The sequence below is a fragment of the Pithys albifrons genome, chromosome 15, assembly GCF_047495875.1.
Source record: "Pithys albifrons albifrons isolate INPA30051 chromosome 15, PitAlb_v1, whole genome shotgun sequence".
Lineage (NCBI taxonomy): Eukaryota > Metazoa > Chordata > Aves > Passeriformes > Thamnophilidae > Pithys > Pithys albifrons.
The window spans coordinates 14,248,629-14,267,999 of record NC_092472.1 but is presented as its reverse complement, the minus strand read 5'-3'; the positions used below and the strand labels follow the sequence as shown (position 1 = coordinate 14,267,999).

Sequence of the window (19,371 nt, the reverse complement as noted above, 5' to 3'; positions counted from 1 at the left end):
GGATTTTATTGCTGATGAAAGCAAAGGCCTGAGAGCCATGTGAGTGTCTGTGCTGGCTGCTGCAGTGACCCACCCCATCTGCCTCCATTGCTCCAGCTCCATCTGCCCACGTGTTTGCCCATCCAGTATCCCCCAAGGAGCCTGTTCACAGCGATGGACTGTGATGGGTAGAAGCACCTGAGCTTCCCTTGGACCAGACTCTTCCCTGGGGCTGGAATACCTGTGGTACAACTTGAACACATGTGAGAGGCTTGCAATGCATATGCAATCCCCCTCACTGGGATGGGATGGAACAGAAGGAACATTCCAGGCTTGTTTACTGTCAGTGTTTTAAATCAGTATTTTTTATTATGGAAATTCATCAGGTTGCTCACACTGTGGCAGGAATTTAATAATATAAGGCACAGGAAACATTCAGAGGTAAAAAAAAAAAAAAGAGTTCTCAGCCTTTGAGGTTTAACCATCCCTTTGCTCCTGTCAGGACCCTCTCTATGACGCAAAATCCAAATACCTTCTCCCTTCCATCTTACTCTTCCCTTAAATCCACAACAGGCAAAAAAAAAGACAGTCTTTCTCTCCAGCCTGTGGCAAACACGCCTCTTTCTGGGCAGCAACATCGCTTCCAAGACTGACACAGCTTCCCTGGGAGAGCAGGGCTGGAATTTAGGCACAACTGAGGCAGAGACGTGGGAAGTGCTCGAGGGCACTGTGATTTGGGGTGAGCCAGGAGCTTTATTTCAGCTACAGCAGTATCAGAATCCCAAGGTCAGCCACAGGCACTCTGGGGTAACAGGTGGCCACACCCCATCTCACACAGAAAACACGACAGCAGTATGTTCATCGAGTGATGGTAAAGCATGTAGCACTTTCAAACCTTTATTTTTCAAAGGGATTTTACAGGATGAGAAGAATTTCATCTTACTTGTTTTAAGTTTTGTGTGCTTTCCTATTTGCTAATCCAATTGGCTTTTTTTTTGTGTGTGTGTGTGCCCAATAATTACTAAATTCAAGCCCTGGGAATGGAAAAAAAATACAGGAAAACAAAATCCTTTCACTCGGTATTTCTCACCCCTCTTCATCCTCCCTACCATGAGCTGGGTGGCCACAATTACACCTGCAGCTGCTCTGCTTGAGAACCCAATCCTTCTACATCCTCTGGCTCTGCCTTCCCTCGTGGGCATCTGTAACTGGGGCAGTGAATCAGCTGAGAGGGAATTTTGCATCTGTGCTGATGTGTCCAGGAACGTGCTGCTAGTGAGAAGTTAAGAAAAGTTAATCCAAGAGTGGATATTTAGGACAGGAATAGTCAGTCAATGGCAAAGACACGTTGGAGAGAGAGAAAAGGCTGGTAAGAGCACGAGAAAACAACTGAGTGAGTAACCTAGTGGTAATAGATAAGGCTATGAACGAGGACTGTTATTTCTCTTAGCACCGTTACTACATATGTTTAGATCTATATTAGCACCTTGTTCCCAGGGAAAAACAAAACAAAAGCGGTTTAAAAACCAAAGGAAGTGGGAAGGTTAAAACAAGACAAAGTTGGCAGCAGAGCAGGAAGCCGGGTGTTTAGATCACAAGATCCTTGTCTATGTCCTCTGTTGAAGGAAAAGAGAGAGACAAGGTTAGGAGGCGGATGCTGCCAGAGTCCCACTGCTCCTGTGATCTGCCCTCCCCATCCTCCCCTGCTTTGCCTCACCCAGCACCAGCTGTAATGAATTGCTCCATCCAGAGTGAGGGCTTCAGGGGTGCTTTTCAGCGTCCCCTGCACCCCCATTCCTGCCCTACTGAGTACTTACGCTCCTTAATGCCAAAGCAGCTGGCCCACTCCTCCAGGGCGATGTACTTGTCGTTGTCCAGGTCGCAAGCCTCGAAGAAGCGGGTGGTGCAGTGCTCCATGGGGATGAGGGGGGCACGGAGTGGGGCCAGCTCAGTGTGGGACAGGTACCTGTCAAGGTGACCACATGGTCACAAGAGGGGAGATACTGGCCCCAGCTCTCTGGTTTGACTGTTGTCCCAGTGCCCTCCCACTATCAGCCACTGAATGTCAGGAAGGTCAAGAATTGGTGTCTGCCTTTGCAACTGGCTGTGCTGGTCACAAAATAGCAGCTGGGGGTCCTCATCAGCTGCCCTCACCCCATGGGTCTGTGATCACTCTCGTGCCTTTCTCCATCTCACAGCTAAGGCAGCATCTGCTATCTCAGCTGCTGAAGTTATCCTGGGACCTTTGGACTAAAGTATTTTAGGGAACTATCAGACGATAGTAAATCCGAGAAGATAGAAACTCCACACCCAAGGGAGATGGGAGCAGCAGGGGCTGGGGAGGCCTCTCTTCCTGCAGAAGATGTGTTTGCAGGAGGCAAACCTGCCTCTATCCCACCCTGATTTGCCACATCCCCTGCCAGATGTGCTTGTGCCGCCAGCCACCCACTTGCATCATATTTCCAGCCTGCCTTGACACATTCTGCTGCCAAATCACCCTGGTCCTTGGGCAGGAAAGGCTCTTGGTGGGGTCTTCATCCTGCTGACACTCACCCATCAATGGGGTGCTGGTCCAGCTGCCCGAACTGCCAGTGCACGGGGAAGATGTACATGTTGTAGTTCTTCTCAAAGTCACGGGCCAGAAGCTCCACAGTGTGGTCACCAGCCTCCAGGCGCTTCTCATTCTCGTGGATCTTCTTCACCTGCCATAGGAGAGGCCAGGGAGACCTTGTCAGCAGGGGAATGGGTTAGAAGGGGGAATCCTAAGAGGGACTTTAAATGGGGTGCCCACAGGTCATTCTGGATGCCCTCCCCATGTGTGCTGGGCTCTGTTGGTGGGGTGAGCTCCCAGGCTCAGTCCCCAATCCCTTACCTTGAGCTTCTGCTTCTCAGTCAGCAGGTTGTTGTCCTCATCACGCTCATACAGGGTGATCAGCACATTCTTGAGCCAGTCCCGCATGCGCAGGGGGAACTCGGTCAGCTCTGTGTCCAGGCAGGCAGGGATGACTGGTGGTCATACACAGTGGTCAGTGCTGTATCTGGACATGCAGCCCCAGGCCCCAGACACACAGTCCCAGTGCCCTCCCACCTCAGCCCTGAGCCTGCCCGGACCTTTGCTTTCCCTCACACTGTGGGCCTGGGACTTGTGCTCAGGTTAAGGGCTCCCTGGTCTGAGGGAGTGGCTCCACTTACATTTGCAAGGCCCAATGTAGTCCAGGTGCAGCTTGTGTCCCTTCTTGGTTCCCTCTAAGGTGCACTTGGTGGCAAAGAAATGGCAGGAGGAGTCGTAGGTCTTGTTGTCAGTGCCACAGACCTGCACAGGATGGGGAGATGCTGTGTGAGAAGCAGCAAAGCCCAGATTTTCTGTGGAGTCTGCAGGGAGAGCCTCCAAATGAGATATTTAAATTGTTCTCTGGGGTGGGCAATAGCTCCTTGACCACCACCAGCCAAGGCCAGGTGGGGACCTGCCACCTGGATTCTGTCTCCCACCATCTCTGGCAATGCCCATGTGGGTGCCCCCCCTTTGGGCCATCAAGCAGCTCCTGCCCTCACCTTCTCAAAGACACCGGCGGTGGCTGGGCAGCTGGAGGGGTCCTGGCACACACACATGGGCGAGTTGTTGTCGTCCACCTCGCACACCTTTCCATGCTTGCAGTGGTGGTTCTGGCAGGGGTCTGGGAGCAGGAGGGGAGCAAAGTCAGAGCCAGCCCCATCCTTACCCACCATGAGCTGCCCAGGGCATCTCAGCACCGAGGGAAGACAGAAACTTCACTAGGAACAGCCCCAGGTATCTATTCTTGCACTGGGGAGATGTGAACATTTCCAGAAGTCCATGTTAGCTCCTGGGCTATTCCTGGACTTTTTTCTGTAACCACACAATGCAATGGATTTTCTGTTGCAAAAACAGGCTTACAGAGAGCCCAGTGCTGGAAGAGGCCATGTGCCCCTTTTGCTTTTAAGTGTGCATCTAGTCTGGCATCGTCCTTGTGCTACAACCCTTCGTAAAGGAGCCCCTCACTGTTCAGGGTGGCTAAAGCTCCTCCATGCAAGAAGGGCATGATGTCTCTGCCAGCTGGAGGGCAGGGGAGGGGTGACTTACTCTCTGCAACAATCTCCTCTACATCCTCTGTGGGTTCCTCGAACTCTCCCACTTCCACCTGGACAGGATTAGCCCCCACAGGCTCCTGCAAAAGAGGTCAGTGTTTCTGGTGTGGGGGCACCCAGTTCCTGGGTGGGGAGAGCAGCCTCCCTGTTGCTCCCCAGTGCTTTGGAGATGCTCTTCCCAGAGCAGTGGGTGCTGCAGGGGATGGGTGAGGAGGAGCAGAGTCACCTACCTCTGTGGTGGGATCTTCAATGACTTCTGTCTCATCAGGCAGAGCCTCCTGCTGCAGGGAAAAAGGACCATGAACAGGGTCCATGTGGAGGATGATCCCAAGGGGTGGTATGGCCATCCTTGGGTTGCCTCCCATCCCTCATTACTGTATTTGTTATAAAAGAAAATCCCCAGCAGCTACTCCAGATGGACAAGTCCAGCAGCAGAGGTTCTGCTATCTCATGCACTTACCGGAGCTGACAGAGCTTTGCCTGCCAGGCAGAGAAGGAAAAAAATCCAGGCCCTCATCTTTCAGCAGACCCTGAATAAAGAAGAAGAAAGGGAGGGATGAGGAAGGAGGCCATTGTGTGTCACTCAGCTCCAGGCTGAGCAGTCAGACATTTAGAGAAGGGTGTTCTCTTCATTTCCTGCCTTGTGTGTTCAATATTATAGACCCACATGCTGCCTTTTCCAGCCAAAACCTTATGCCAAATCAAGTTTCCAAGATAAATTCTTTTGATTTTGCAACATGAAACAGTTGGGTTTAGATGTCTGTTCCTCTCCTGGATGCCTTTGGAAAAATCAGTCAAAATGGCAGTTCCTCCTTCCATTTCAGGAGGTTTTTTTTCCAACCCCACAGATTTTTCATGTGAAAAATCCCCTGAGTCCCAGGTACAAGCAATGAAACTCTCTACCATCTTATTTCTCAATCAGAGGAAAAATGAAAGTGGAGGAGGAAGGAAAGAGAGACACTTGGGGCACTTGATAATTAAATCCCTCAGAAAGCCGCTTCCCACATGGGCACAGACATCCCTAGGGGTATTAAGGCCAGTCCAGCATCCCCAAATACTGGGATCTCTACTATAGTTTTTCCCTTTTCTGCTCAGACCTGAGGGTCCTCAGACTGGGTTTGAGAGATCCAAGGCACTTTGTAGTTTTGTCCAGCCAGGAGATGAGCTCCAGAAGGATGAGCCTTTTGCACCCTTTCAGTCTGGGCTGTTGCAGGGACTCTGTAGGACGAGTGAGCTGGGCAGCCCCACTAACACTGGCTGCGATGTGAGCCAGGAGGAGAGCACAGCTGGTGCAACCACCCTGTCCTTGTCCTCCCCAGTTCCTGTTTGGCAGGGATGAGCCCCTCTGTGTGAGGGCAGAGAGGAGCTCAGCTGGCTGCTTAATATGCTGGTGGCATCCCACTCCTGACAGAGAGGGCTGCCCGCTCCCTTCTGCCCACTGGGAGAGTGAAACACCCCCATTTTTATTCCTGCCAGTGAGGGGACTTGTCCCCCTGCCAAGTCTTCCACTGCCTCCCTTCCGCTTGCCCTTGTCCTCTCCACCTGCATGGCCGGGGCATCACACTGCACCAGCTCCCTGGGGCCAGGCAAAGGGATGGATTTGCTGGGACAGAAAGCATTGGGCAAGGTTTCTTCATCTCTCCCAGGATATCTGATTTGCCAGTACTTCCTTTCCTTTCCTCCCCATGCACAGCAGCTCCCTGGGTATAAAACCACACCAAGGCTATTCTGCCAGGCTTCCTAATTTAGCAAGGTTTGGTCATGCAGAGAAAATCCTCTTTCCAATCTCAGCACCTCACCCAACCTCCAGGGGGATGTTCATGTAAAACAGAGGTCAGGGCACCAAGGGCAGATTCTCTGGAATGTCAGATGTCTGGGGGCACAGGGCGGTGGGGATGGTTGCTGTGATGGGATTAAGGACCTGTGACAGAGGAGCTGTGGGTAAGGCATGAAAAGTGATGAGCCTATTTGCTTTTGCTCTGTCGAGGCTGCAGCTGAGCAGCTCCCTCCTCTCTTGCTTGGTACAAGCTGTCCCTTCCCCTCGCCTTTATTTGCACTGGATGCCACTGAGAGCTCTGCCAGCATTTGCCAGGAAAGATCAGCGGTTCTTCTTCACTCCTGGAAGGGTTGCAAGGGGAGGGAGGTGGAAAAGTACTGGTGATTCTGGTCATTTCCTCCCTTGCTGCCATTCCCTGGCTTGTAAGTGCTCCTCCTGGGCTTCTCCCAAGGGTCTTATTTGCTTTGGAAGATGCTCTGAAGTTCAGTGATGCTGTTTGGGCAAGAACATGGCAGTGCCCAATCTGGAGGAGAGGGCAGTGAACGTACATGTGGACGATGGTATTAAGAAGAACCAAATCCCAGACCAAGACCATCTTAGATCATTTCCCCAAGCCTCAAAAAAAGCCTTGAATTTCCAAGTCAGGGCATACAGTAAACTGAGGTTAGGGAATTACATGCTTGCTAGAAGCCAGCAGACAGTCAGAGCTGCCAGTGTTGTGTTTGGAGGAAGAAGGAGCACAAAAAAGTCTGAGCAAACAAGCTCTGCAGAGCTGTCATATCATATATGGGAAAACAAGTTTATTTGAAAAACAACATCCTTCTGGAGGCAGGGCCTGCACAGGGAGGACATTGCAGTGCCTGTGAGCCCCTGGCTGGATTGCAAAGGCATGGTCACTCCTGAATGCCTGGTAGTCAAAAGTCATGAAATAACTGCTCATGAGACCTCCACACAGAGCTGCTTCATCAGAAAAGCATGGCCCATGGTGCAAGTCTCCCTCCTTGTGAAGCAACCATAGTTCTGCTGTCCAAGAGGATGCTCTTTGGAGCTGGCAGCTGGGCCATACCATGAGCTCAGCATCCATCCCTCAGCTAGAGGGACTTGGGAGGATCCCAGTGAGGGGCCCTGCACTGGGAATGCCTAGCACTGCTTTGCCAAGGAGCAGAGGGCAGCCAGGGAGTCATTTTGGACAGAGGAAAACAAGACTGGGAAAGAGATTTTAGCAAGCAGGGTCTTATGCTCTTCTGTATCCTAAAGGAATCAATAGACACCAGCACTTTGCAAGACACTGGAAACCAGCACATCATGGGCAGAGACACGGCTGCTGAGTATAAAATAAGAGAAGCTTCATGGTTACCAATCCCTTCTCAGGCCTGACCTCCTGACTGCTGACTCCTTGACCCCACTCGTAACCTACATGGGTACTTCAGCTCCCAGTCACTCTGTAAACAGACTCTGGGGGCTCCCACAAACCCCTCTCAATGGTTCACCTTTCCAGCATGGTCCAGGCTATTCCTCAGTGCCAGCTGCCTGTTGCATTTTGCAGCCATGCCAATAACAAGAGAGTCATGGGGTGTAGAGAGGTCTGAGGCTGACCCTCAGCACCTCCAGAAACTCAAAGCAGGCTGCTCTGGGGAACTCTTTCCCACCTTCCTCCCAGGCTTGTCAGACCATCATAAGTTTCTTTTGAAGGAGAAAATACCCCACAGTGATACATAGAGGAGTCTGTTCCACTGGGGTCTGTGGGTCTGTTGTCTCCTCCCACCCAGCCCAGGGACCTTTGTGGGATAAGGGAGGACACAGACCAGGCGGGTGCAGCCTCCGGAAGAGGCTCCGTGGATGGTGCAGCGTGGCCCATGTGGCGCTGGCCCTGTCCAGGGTTGCATAAGCCCTTTGGGATGCCACGTTAGCGTGGGGAGGAGTCTCTGCCTGGCCACTTTGACAGCTCCTCCCTGAGGCCACTGGTCTAACCCCAGCTGCCACCCCTGCTAACCCAGTCGAGGGGCTCTGCTGCCACCTCCCATTGCAGTCATGGAGAGCAGGAGTGGGCAAAACCCTCCCGTGCCTCAGCTCACCACCTGCACCCCAACCCAGCCATGCAGGAGGCACCACCCGAGCACCACAGTCTCCTGCACCCACCCTCCCTCTGCTCGCTGCTCCTTCAGGCTCTGCAGGTCTGACATGCCCCCACTTCACACTGAGCATAAAGGCAAAACTGGCCCAGAACTCTGCTAAACCCCCCCCGGGGGCCGCAGTTTTCAAAGTCCCGATGGGTGACCAAGTGTGACACCCACAGAGACACAACACAAGGGCTGGGTGCCCACTGCCTGGCCCTGACCTCTCTATATGAGTAAGACCCTCTGAGCTTTACTCAGCAGTCACTCCCAGGCTAAAATTCCATTTGAAGTCAGAGTTGTTTGCACGAGTCCCCCATAAAGCTCCCTGCTGAACAGGTCCCTTCATGTTGGAGCCAGCTCATCTAGATGTGCTGCAGCTGCCCTGGGTGTGTGAGGAACAGGGCAGAGGACTGGGCAGAAGCCAACTTGGCTCCTGCCACCTGCACAGACCCCTCACACACAGTGTGCAGGCTCAGAAAGCCAGGCAAGGTTAGATGGAAGTGAAATTCCATTTAGCTCATGCACACACATACTTCAAGTAAAACACGGGGGGGAAATCTATCTGCCCCATCTGCCTATGCAGAGTCACTAAAGACATATCTACACAACGTTGTGTACGAAATGTATAAACCCATTTCCTCTACAGGAAAAGCTCTAATTGCACTTAGAAATGCACCAGATATTATAGAGCTTATTGATACAAAAACAAGAGCCCAATCCCATTACAGCTGTGTGCTGAAGCTGTCACAGTTTGTCCAGGTTACAGGTCGCATCCATAATGGGCAACAATTAAATTAATAATGAGAAAAGTGCAGGGATGAGCCCTGAGCTGCAGTCAGTGGCTCACTGATGAGCCCTGGGCAGACAGGGGAGACAGAATTTTGCTGTCCTGCCTGAGCTTTTTCTTTTGTGTGGACTGGATGTACGGCAGCACCAAAAGCAGCCCTGATAGTGCTGTGCCAGCTGCAGGCGGTCCCTCCGGCTCCCGGGGGATGCAGCCAACTGATCCTGCACAGCTCTACAAAGGAGCGAGAGAATAAACTGCCCGATAACTATTCTGCAAAAATGCAAACCATCTCCAAAGCGTTCCCTGGACTCGCCCTGCCACAGCCGCTCCAGCGATAACAGCCCCGACATCCCTCCGACGAGAGGACCCAGAAAAGGTTTCCATGGGAGCCGACATTCCTCTAGGGCTGAGTCATGGAAGACCAAAAGGGTTGTGGAAGGAGGGGCTTGAAAAAAAGCTTGAAAGTTTATTTCTGTTCTTACCCCTCCCAACATCGCCCGCATCTCTGCTCATGCCTATGTGGCAGACAATGGCTTGGCTTCAGCTACTGCGCAGGACGCAACAGCCTTTCATTTCCACTTAAAACTCGCCCGATCCACCCTAACAAATGGCTGCGATTAACTTTTGTCCTTTTGGAGGGTTGCTGATTTTTTCGGCTGTTTCGAGTTGGTGGTCTGTGAGGACTCGGAGTACTGGCGACCTTCCCGGTGTCCCCAGTTTCACTCCAACTTGAAACTCTCGCCTTTTGGTTTGGGTGGGAATTCAACCCCTGTCCTGTTAAGTTTCCTTTTTTTTTTTTTTTTTTTGGGCTGAATGCAACAGAATGGAGCTTTCTTAGAGAAAGGACACAAAGAGCAGAGTTAGACTGTCACACAGGTCACGTCACCGGGATGGGAAGGACAGCAGATGCCTTTAAAGGAAACAAGCCCTCGGCTTTCTGTGTGGACTTAAAACTGTGCCTTACTGAGCCCAAATTCTTAAAACCTAAAAAACTACCCCAAAAGAGCTTTGTTCCTCCTCTCCTGCAACCTCCGCCTCTCTAACAGTCCATCAGCCGGAGTTCAGCCAGAGCAGCAGGACTTGAAAGAGTTTCAAAGTTTGCTGTGAACAAAAAGCCGAGTGTCTTTTTTTTTTTTTCAGAAGAAATAAGAGCGCCTGTACTGAAAAAAAACCAAAACGCTGAGATGAAGTCGACAGCTCTTTTGTTCTTCCTCTAGATACTCTGGTGAGTAAAACATCACCTGCCAACACCTCTCAGGATGGGAGTAGTGGGGACTGATTTTCTCAGCATGTTGGTTTGATGCGCCCAGACCTTTTGGTCACATATCTCGCTAAGGATCTACCCCCCAGCTGACAATCCAGAGGGGAAAGAGGAGAGAGAAAAATGAGGGCAGGTTAAACCTTTACAGTCGGATGCCACCAAAGTGTTAAGCTCGTCATCTGGCAGTGAAATAGTGTAAGAGACAGTTTAGGAGTGGAGATGCTTCAAAGAGGAGAAAGAGAAGAAGTCAAGAGGGGTCTCTAAATGCAACACTTGGGGTGGGGAGCACCCACCTCCCCATCCCGAGTGACGCATTGCGGAGCACTGGACACACTCCACGAGGTGGAAGAGTGGGTCCCCAGCCAGGGTCCCCCACGAGTGGGGCTATGGGGACCCGCATGTCAGGAGAAGGAGTACAGCAAAGGCAAACGCGAAGCTCGAGCCATACCTCACAGTCCCGGCTGCACAGCTGAGGAAACTTCAGGCGCTTGGACAGGCTGGAGGAATCTGCAGGTTTTAGAAGGAGGCAGGAGGAAGCCAAAGGGTGGGCTGGGTTTCCCGCTGCCTCTCCTCCTCCTTCTCCTTCTTGCTATCTTTCCAAATTGGTCTCTTCCTCCTCCCCTCTCCCCAGTGGGCAGTCCCACCCGGCTGAGGCACAGCCTGGATCCAAAGGATAGACCAGAGAAATCAAGCGAGGCTGGAGATCAAGGGGGTCTCATGCACGGATAGATCGGTTTCCAACACAACCTTCCCTGCAGAGTCACTGTCATAGCTGCCTGTGCCGCTGCGACGAGTTTGTCAGTTCTGTCTCGGACTGACAGCACGGGGGGTGGGGGGAATGCCATCTCTGTTTGGAGACCTGCTGCAATTAAAAAGTTAAATGCTGTCATTTCTTAATAGAGTAGTTCAGTCCCTGAGCTGGTGTTTCCCATCCTCGGGGGGATGAAGAGGAAGGCAGGGGAAGGCAGGACAGTTCTTGCTCCTCCATCCTGTCTCCTAGCACTGCTGCCATCTGGGACTGCCTTGTGGAGAGGGAGAGGAAAGAATGATCCAGAGAATGTGGAGGATTATGATATATCTGAAATATGCTCTAAGTAGGCAGAGAAATGCTGTGCTGATGGATGCAACACTCAGCAAACTGGTCTGTGCTGTGGTAATCACCCAGCAGATCTGGACTCATTGAACAAAACTCAGAGTCAGAATTGTTGGTCAGCTGAATCTGTTGGTCTCTTCAGACTTCACTAAGTGTTTTGACCTTACAGATCATAACTGAGCTGGAACAGCTGCCCAGCCAGAGGCAGCCAGGCAGCAAAGTTCTTTGGAGTTGACTCTTCCTATCTGTTCCTCTCTATGCTCAGGGTGAAAACCGAGCTCATCTTTCCTTGCCTCTCTCCATGACTGTGAGGATTTAAGGTTCACCTACTCCCCTGGCAGGAGCAGACCACACACCTTCCCACACCAGCATGGCCACAGCCCTGCACTGTAAGGGGGCCAAAACCTGCTGGAATTTGGGCATCCCTGAAGGGTACCTCCATGCCATACAGGGTTGTTCTGGGTCCTGTGGATAATTTAGCTCTTTGCAGCTTGTGATCCTTCTGTGGCACCAACCTTCACCTCAGGGCTGCTCTCCAGAGGCTGCTGGAAAAGTAGCTCTTGTAGTCAGCAAGACTGAGGACAAGCCATCAGGGCACCAACAGCCTGATTATGGGCACTGGGTGAAGGACATCCAAGATCATAGCAAAATGCAACATTGTGTTTTGTCTTGTCTGCCTGGGGTCTGGGTTCATTCCTTGTGATTACATACTATCTTTGAGAGGGGCTGAGACAGGGATCTGGCTGCTTAACTTTTCCCACTGATATTGCTGAGGATTTAGATGTCAATACAGGAAATGGCCTGTGATGACCCACTGGGCTGTGCTGGCTCCTTGCTCTGTAGGATGGCTTTGTGATCTGTAATTCTGTATCAGCACACTCCTCATCCAGCCTTGAGGCACTTCTGTTGCATGTGAAAGATCAGATGTAAGACTAAACATCCCATGGCCAAGAAGAAACAAAAAAATAAACTGAACAGAAAGGGAAAGGGGAAGGGAAATACCCATAATCACTTCCCAGTGAGCTGGTTGATCTCTATGATCAAGCAGTTCAAGAGCCTGGTGACAAAGAATAAGAGAAGAAAATCTTCTTCACCTATTTCTTTACATGGCTACACACCTCTCAAAAGCCATTCCTGAGTGCTGATATGTGGATGTTCATATCACTCACAGAGGCATCCATAAATACCTCAAGAGACCCTCTCTGGTCCATGTGGAGGCAAGACTTGGGATGGTGTCTCAAATCGCATGGGTCCTTCTAATACAACCAACCACCTGTGGAATCTGGAGCATCTTCTCCCACCACAAGTGTCTGTAGCTCCCAGGTGCAGCCCAGTGCCACTTGGAGGCCCAGTTTGGCTTCACAGGTCACACGTCCCCTAAGCCCTTTAAGCTTCATTTGTTTGATTTGTATCCCAAGGAGTTCAGTGCTGCTGTTGAATGTTCTCTGCAGTGGATTAGTCACGGCTTTCATTGAAATTGTACAGCTACTGGTTCTTCTCCTAAGGGGAAAAAAAAAAGACATCTGGAAAAAATTTTAGGGAGGGAAAAAAAAAAAAGAAGAGAAAAGAAGCCACAACTCTTCTAACTGACAACGTGGCAAAATTGCATAGTGCTCTGTACTGTAGCCTGAAGCTAAGCCTTCTACTAAGGGCTTAGACAAATGATAGGGTGAGGGAGATAATTATAACAGGGATTTCTTTATATATGTTCTGGGTTAGACCCTGATTTTGAGTGAAAGCAGAAAGCAGTGATGCAGTCAGATCTGGAAATGGCCCCTGAGATCATGCTCGTGAACCCAGGGTGGGTGGGAGTGAAGGGTCCTCATAATCTTGTGCAGACATGGTGGGGACCACCAGGTCCCCCATCTTGTGAGGGACATGCTGCCAGACATCAGTAGTGGGATGGAGTGGGATCACACAGAGGGGGAAACAAGAGCCTGGAGCAATGACCTGACTCTCTAATTTCAGTGACTTTAAAAAGTTCCAGAAATGACTGACAACTTGCAAAGGAAGTCCTGGAAAGTCCTTTCCACTCTTAAAGGCTCAGTAGGGTCTTCAAAGAGGACATTCTGGTGTCAGGCTGCCAGCAGGAAAACTGGACCTCACACATGTTTAGAAGGTCATCTTTGCCATCTGGGACACTGGATGGGCAGGAAATTGCCCAGGGGGCCACATCAGCCCTGAAAGCCCTTACAGGGCTGCAGCCTCACAGGTCCAGCTCGGGCTGCCTAACCAGCTGCCAGCAGGGTGGTTTGGGCACAGCAGATGCACCCCAGGGCTCCCAGCACTTGCTCCCAGCTCAAGTGACTGCACAAACTCCGATGAAAACAGCAAACAGGGCAAGACCCTTCATGGCTTGAGCACATTTTACAGCAAAGCCAAGAGGTCTGCAGGGATGAGGTTTGAACTCCAGTTAACCGTAGCTCAAAATCCAAATTTCTTCATCCTGTTTTAAGTCAAGTTGGGCAGATCTCGACTGTCACAGTTGAGAAAACTCCAGTGCTCTCCAAGAGGGGAACAATTGTTCTCTGCTGCAAGAAATGAAGAAAAACACAAGTGATCAGCTTGGTTGAAAAGATACAAGTGTGGATTAATAATCCTTCTGTGTCCTGCTCACAAATCTGTCAGTCTGAGGAGCCTTTCCTTGTCTCTGCTCTGGGAGGGATTCTTTAATGAGTTTTTCTCTAGAGGATATTTCTGAATTAATTGCTGGTGGATGCTGGTGCAAAACAATGAACCTGAAATGCACATAAATAAACAGGATGCCTTGGAACCACTGTGGGAATGTAATTTAATAAGTCTTCATCTCTGGGTGTGTGGCTGGAGGCTGAGCTACTCATGGGTGGTGCAGGGCAGTGTGTGGAAAGACAACAGCTGCTGGTATTGGGAGCCCAGCACCCAGCTCAGGAAAAGTCAAGAAAGACCAGTAAATGCAGAGCAGACTGGAATCTGCTTATCCTAGGAAAATTCCAGCTCTCCTGCTCTCCGGGTGTGTGTCAGCAGGTTCTGCTGGAGGGTTTCTGTTTTTTTCCATTTCAGAAGCAGATCAGAATCAGAAGGGTTGTGCTCTCTAGACTCGCACTAAGCAGATGAACAGCCACCAGAAGAACCATCTGCACAGGGCAGGAGGAACACAAACTGTCCTAGGAATGTGCCTAGGAGTGTCTGCATTTGTCCTGTGTGGGGTAAGGAATTCTTCCCAGGTGATGGAACTCTCCCACTGGGCTCTGCAGTAGGACTAATGTCTGGTTCAGATGGAGCAGACTGACAAGGTCTCTTCCAGTGCCTAGATCAGGAGAGCTTGAGCCTCAGTGTGCTGCCGAGGGACTGGGGCTGAACTGGCTTATGGGGTGATGCAGGCTAGTGGAGTCCTGGCTCTGTCAGAAGCAGATGAAAGAGCAGTGGATGTCATTGCAGATTCTCAGCTGTTAACCAGAGGCCATCGGTGCAGGGGGTGGAAAGCCAGCTGTGCATGGCTCTGCAGTGAGTCACAGCCTGGGAGCAGGATGCAGAGCTAGAAAGCTTGCTGTGGAATGTTTTGTTCTTTCCATGCTGTGTGTGGGCTCTCACAGCTGCCCCAGGGGTCTCTGGTGGAAGGTGCTTCCTTGCCCCATGGGAAGGATCTCTCCTCTACCTCTTTCAAACTGTCCCTGCAATTATCATCTCTCTTGTAAATGTGTGAGGCTTCAGGCTTGGGAGAAGCCTGCTTGTCCTTCCTGAAACCAAGCTCAGCCCAAAGAAGTGGGGAAAAAAATTCCATCACCTTCCTCAGCTGTGGTGCAAGTAGGGAGCTTTGTGTGTTGAATCTGGCCCTACCTTGCCCTGGATGCTGCTCACAGGCATCAGATCTAAACATCACAGCTATGCCTGTCCCCAGCTACACCCAGCATGGGTAGTAGGTGTAGCCCCTCTGACTGCAGCCCCCCACCATGTCCCTGTGGCAGAGGCCCCACAGCCCTGCCTGGAGTCATCACACCAGGCACCAGCAGACAGGACAGATCCTCAGCCAATTTCGAAGCTCCCATGCACAATCTGGGCACATCCAGCCTGGCTGAGTTTGGTCCCAGCCCAACACCTACAGTATCCAAAGAGCCTCATTGCCTGTCCCAAAAGGACTCTCCCTCATTGATGGAGGCTGTTCTCTATTAATCCTGGCCACGGAGATGTGTGCCTGAAATACAGTCTGGTATCTCAGCCTGACTCTGCTTTTGCTTGAGAACTTGTGCCAGAGATGTGCCTGTGCCTTGTAGAAGGTGCAATAAAACCTCCAAGAGAGAAGCACAGCAAATGCCATTAACTCCAGGCCATCCCACCTTGCTCCTGGTGTTTACCTACGATGCACTTTTGAGTCTTCTTGGGCCTGACAGATGCGGTTTGGCAGCTTTTGGAGGATATGAATAAAACTACTTGAGGAAATAAACAGGAATCCACTTTTGAGCCCCTGGGACATGTGGGAGAGGGAAGCTCCTGTGCTGCAGTGGCAGTCCTTTTTCACAGAGAAACACAGCCTAAAAGGCAGCCTTGATGGAAGTACCCAGGTGAATCTGTGCCAGCTCCAGAACATGCAAATGCCATCTGGAAAGCAGTGGCAATAACCATGAGTGAGGAAAAGATCAGAAAGGCAAATCCCAGTGTTCACAAGGCTCTCTGGGGCCAACTGTATTTGATTTTTTGGGTCGTGAGTGTGAGATCCTCTAAGAGAAGCTTGATTCTCAGATGAGCTGGCTACTTACCCCAAAACCACTGATAATCAGACCCTTTTAATTTAATCAGCCTCAGAAACTTATATGCTGAGGATGAAAGTAGTGGTTTTCCTGAGCCCTGTCTATGCTGGGAACACCTTGGTGGTTTGGTGTTAGTCCATTAGAAGCTTTCCTTTGGGAATGTCATGCCATGGGCAGGCTGGTGGGTGTCCAGTGGGGCCAAGCAGTGATGGGCAGAGCTGTCATGAATTGGAATTGTAGCTGAGGCAAAGCAGGCAGCAGGGTTTGGTGATCTTGCATAAATTGCTGTCCTCAGGAGGCCAGCAGCTGAGAACATGGGCTTTGAGTAAGGGCTGCTTTTGCTCCAGGCTTGTGCATTGATGAAGGCAAAGAGGATGAGGGAATGATGGTTTTGGGGAGGGCAAGGCACACTGGTGACAAGAAGGCTGGGCTGTGTGTTAAAGCCAGGAAAGTTTAGTAGTTCCCTGTGGAGGCTGAAGAACAGGACTTTACTGTCCTCCTATTAACCCTCATTGATGGCAAAACCCTATGAAAATATCCCCCCTTCTGGCCAGCCCTGCCCCACAGTAATTCAGTCTGTGTATGGCTTGGTGTTCCCAGCTCCATCCCCATCCCCTGCCAGTTGCACAGCCCTGATGTCCTGCTGTGACATAAGCCAGGGAAGGCAGCTTTGTGCAGGACAGAGGGATCCCAAGAGGTCACGTTGCCTCTAGCACTGCTCATGGATGAACTATTACAGCATCCCTGGATAGGAGTTGGGCCATGCTGAAGCTGTGGCCGCATCCAGTGCAGTGGACAGGGCACAGAGTAGGGGTGGCTGGGATGCCTGGGGTGCCTGGGGAATGCCAGGGTGCCTCATCCCCAGCCACACCTGCACATATCCACCCTGAGAATCCACATTTTCCTGTCTATTACTCTGAGAGTTTCTGCTTGAGTTGAGATCACTTAAGAACAAGCCCTGGCTTAAGATGTATCAGATGAATGAGCAGAAGGCTCCACAAACAGGGTTGTCCCTTAAAGGGGACAAAATAGAATTGATTTTGACAACATACATTTGGAAGGATCCTGTACAGAGGAAAAAGCCAGTGGCTGTGTGGTGCTTAGCTGCCAGCTGGGGTTATACCACAACAGCCATTCACAGGCGGCCTTAGGAACTGGCAAAGAAGGTACGGGGGAGACAGTAAGAAATATTTTCTAACAGCAAGACTTTGAGCAGGATGTCTTGGGAGCCTGAGCTGTCCCTGTCATGCAGCAGCAACAAGAAGGGCTGTTGGGACAGAGTGGGTCGGGCTGGTAGGTGCAGTGCTGACAGTACTCTGGGATTTTAGCATCTCATGACTCTGGGATTTACAAACATGGCCATTCCAGGCTGACACCAAGTGAAAGCACTGACCTCCCCATTATCTCTTCTTGCTATCTCCCTCCAAATCATCTCTGAGTGCACTTCTGAGACCCTCTAAGTTTCCCTGCCCAGCCTGCATTTTACTCTGTGGAGTTCAAGTGCCTTAAAATCTTCCTGCCTTGGGCAATTCAGATCTTTATGGCTGTGCATAAATATTCTGCTTCTTGCAAGGGCCAGTCAGTGGAGAAATTATTTACATCATCTGTGTGGAGCCTGATGGAATTTCACTGATCAGAGTGCAATCCCCATAGCCGGATGAAAACACAGCAGACATATGTGGGCAGAAAATACCTTGTCCATCATTGCTTCAGTGTGATGAGTTCTGGGGATCCCAATTTAGCCTTGAAGCTTGTTTACTTCCCTTCAAAACCCATCCCGTTTGGCCAGGGTTTGGCAGGAGCTGTCACTGTGGGCAGGCGCAATGCTGAGGGCAGGAATAATTGGGCTGTGGGAAGGCTCAGGGCTGATGCTGCACCATGTCTGTGGGCTTGGGGCAAGGTGGGACATGGGCAGCCCCAAAATAGTGAGGTCATGTGGGGCCCCAAGCAAACACTGTGACTTTCCATGCTGTGCCTGGCCCAGAGCTGGGTCCCTCCTTCGGGACCTGCTACTAAAATTAGCAGTTTCCCCATGCTGTATGCCTGGCATATGTTATCAGCAGCTCTTTAAGGAAATGGAGGGACTGTAACGAAAATTAAAAAAAAAAACCATCAGATTTGGAGAACTCCCTTTTAAGCTTCTCTTTTATGGGAAAAACAGGGTGAAAAAATTCTGTCCTGAAATGGAGGCCCTGAGGGACAGATCCCCGGGCCTTGTCCTGTGTGATGTTAAGACTGTTAATGAACATTAATTGAATTAGGTATCTGTAAAGACTAACCAGAAAATTAGAGGTGATGTCAACCTTCCAGTTCCTTAATTTCAGATGTACCTACAGGTACCTACCACATCCTCTCTCTTCCATGCTTGTCTGCCCATGCTACCCTAGGGAGCAAGATTGCCCAGGATTTATTATCAGGATTAATGGAGTGAATTTTTAGTGGCATGAATATTCAAAATATTCTGTTGTTCACTTAGAGGGAAAAGGTGGGAACTAGGAAATGAGGGAAACAGCAGCTTTCTTGATAAGTGGGATGGTGCAAGGAATTGTCTGGGCACCTCTGGAGATACTCAGCTGAAAAACAAGAGGGAGATCACACTATTCTTTGGGATTATTGATGGTCATTCGCCTGGATCCAGAGAGCTCACACCAAACCTGCTGTAGGGATGTTCATCTATTCCCTTCTCCAATGCACACAGAGGCTGATGAAGCTGTGGACTCTAAAGGCATCAGGGCAGCTGCTGAGGAAGTTGGTCCCCTGCCTGTGCCCAAGGGCTCCTTTCCTGCTTCTCTCCCCCAGGCAACTCTGAAGAATCGTAGAACCATAGAAGAGTTTGGGTTGGAAGGGACCTTTAAATATTATCCAGTCCAATTCCCAAAGAACAAAGTTTCTCATTGCCTGAGGTGTGCCTGGACTGACACTGATGTCATCTCACTCCAGACTGGGCCATTCATGCTGGTTTTCCTCCAAGGAATTAGAAATAGTGAGTGCTACTAAGGGAATCCGTGCTGCTTCTGAATGGAAATTATGGGTGAAAATGCTGGATAGGAAATGACATCTCTTTCTCTGACCCCTCCTCAAATCTCTCTGTGTTCAGCCTTTTCCAGAAGAATCAGAAAGTTCATCCCTCTCTCTGACTTTTTGCAACCTGTGTGGAAGAAACAAAGTGAAGGACTAACAGGGAGCGACATATCTCCTGGCCCTTTTCTTTGCACCTATCAGAGGCCTCATCTGCAGGGTGGTCTCAGGATGACATGTTGGGTAGTGGGCTCCAGCCATTCTCCCCCAGTCCAGGAGCAAGCCCTGCCCTGCAAACCTAGGAGGGCCCATTTCAGCTGGGACAGGGACTTTTCCCCCCTGCTCCCCTGTGTGCTGCGGGGCTGGGACAGCCAAGGGCAGAGGGACAATGCCAGGTGTGGGGAGCAACGCCTGGCTCTCAGTTTTATGCAGGCAAACAAGTTTGCTTCTCTGGCAGAAATTGGCAGCTCCTCTACTGGGTTTGCAAGTGTGGAAATAACAGCTGGATGCT

At 50.7% G+C, this 19,371-nt stretch overlaps 1 protein-coding gene across 1 annotated transcript; it reads right to left on the bottom strand.

The window, feature by feature from the left end:
• Positions 1-322: 322 nt before the first annotated feature.
• On the bottom strand, positions 323-10,638 carry SPARC (secreted protein acidic and cysteine rich). The gene is made up of 10 exons (XM_071570396.1): positions 10,474-10,638; positions 4,544-4,613; positions 4,314-4,364; positions 4,079-4,163; positions 3,532-3,653; positions 3,172-3,292; positions 2,852-2,985; positions 2,533-2,681; positions 1,797-1,945; positions 323-1,595 (listed from the first exon to the last, which is right to left on the bottom strand). Exons 2-10 carry the CDS (start codon positions 4,598-4,600, stop codon positions 1,567-1,569), a joined length of 897 nt encoding a protein of 298 aa, XP_071426497.1. The 5' UTR covers positions 4,601-4,613; positions 10,474-10,638; the 3' UTR covers positions 323-1,566.
• Between the last annotated feature and the right edge of the window lie 8,733 nt (positions 10,639-19,371).

What these genes read in the sequence shown, in the direction of transcription:
- SPARC (XM_071570396.1), bottom strand. Translation starts at nt 4,600, where the DNA reads ATGAGGGCCTGGATTTTTTTCCTTCTCTGCCTGGCAGGCAAAGCTCTG. An exon ending in CTACATTGGGCCTTGCAAAT is followed by an intron (nt 2,986 to 3,171) that starts GTAAGTGGAGCC and finishes TATGACCACCAG; the next exon opens with TCATCCCTGCCTGCCTGGAC. An exon ending in CTGCTTTGGCATTAAGGAGC is followed by an intron (nt 1,596 to 1,796) that starts GTAAGTACTCAG and finishes TTCCTTCAACAG; the next exon opens with AGGACATAGACAAGGATCTT.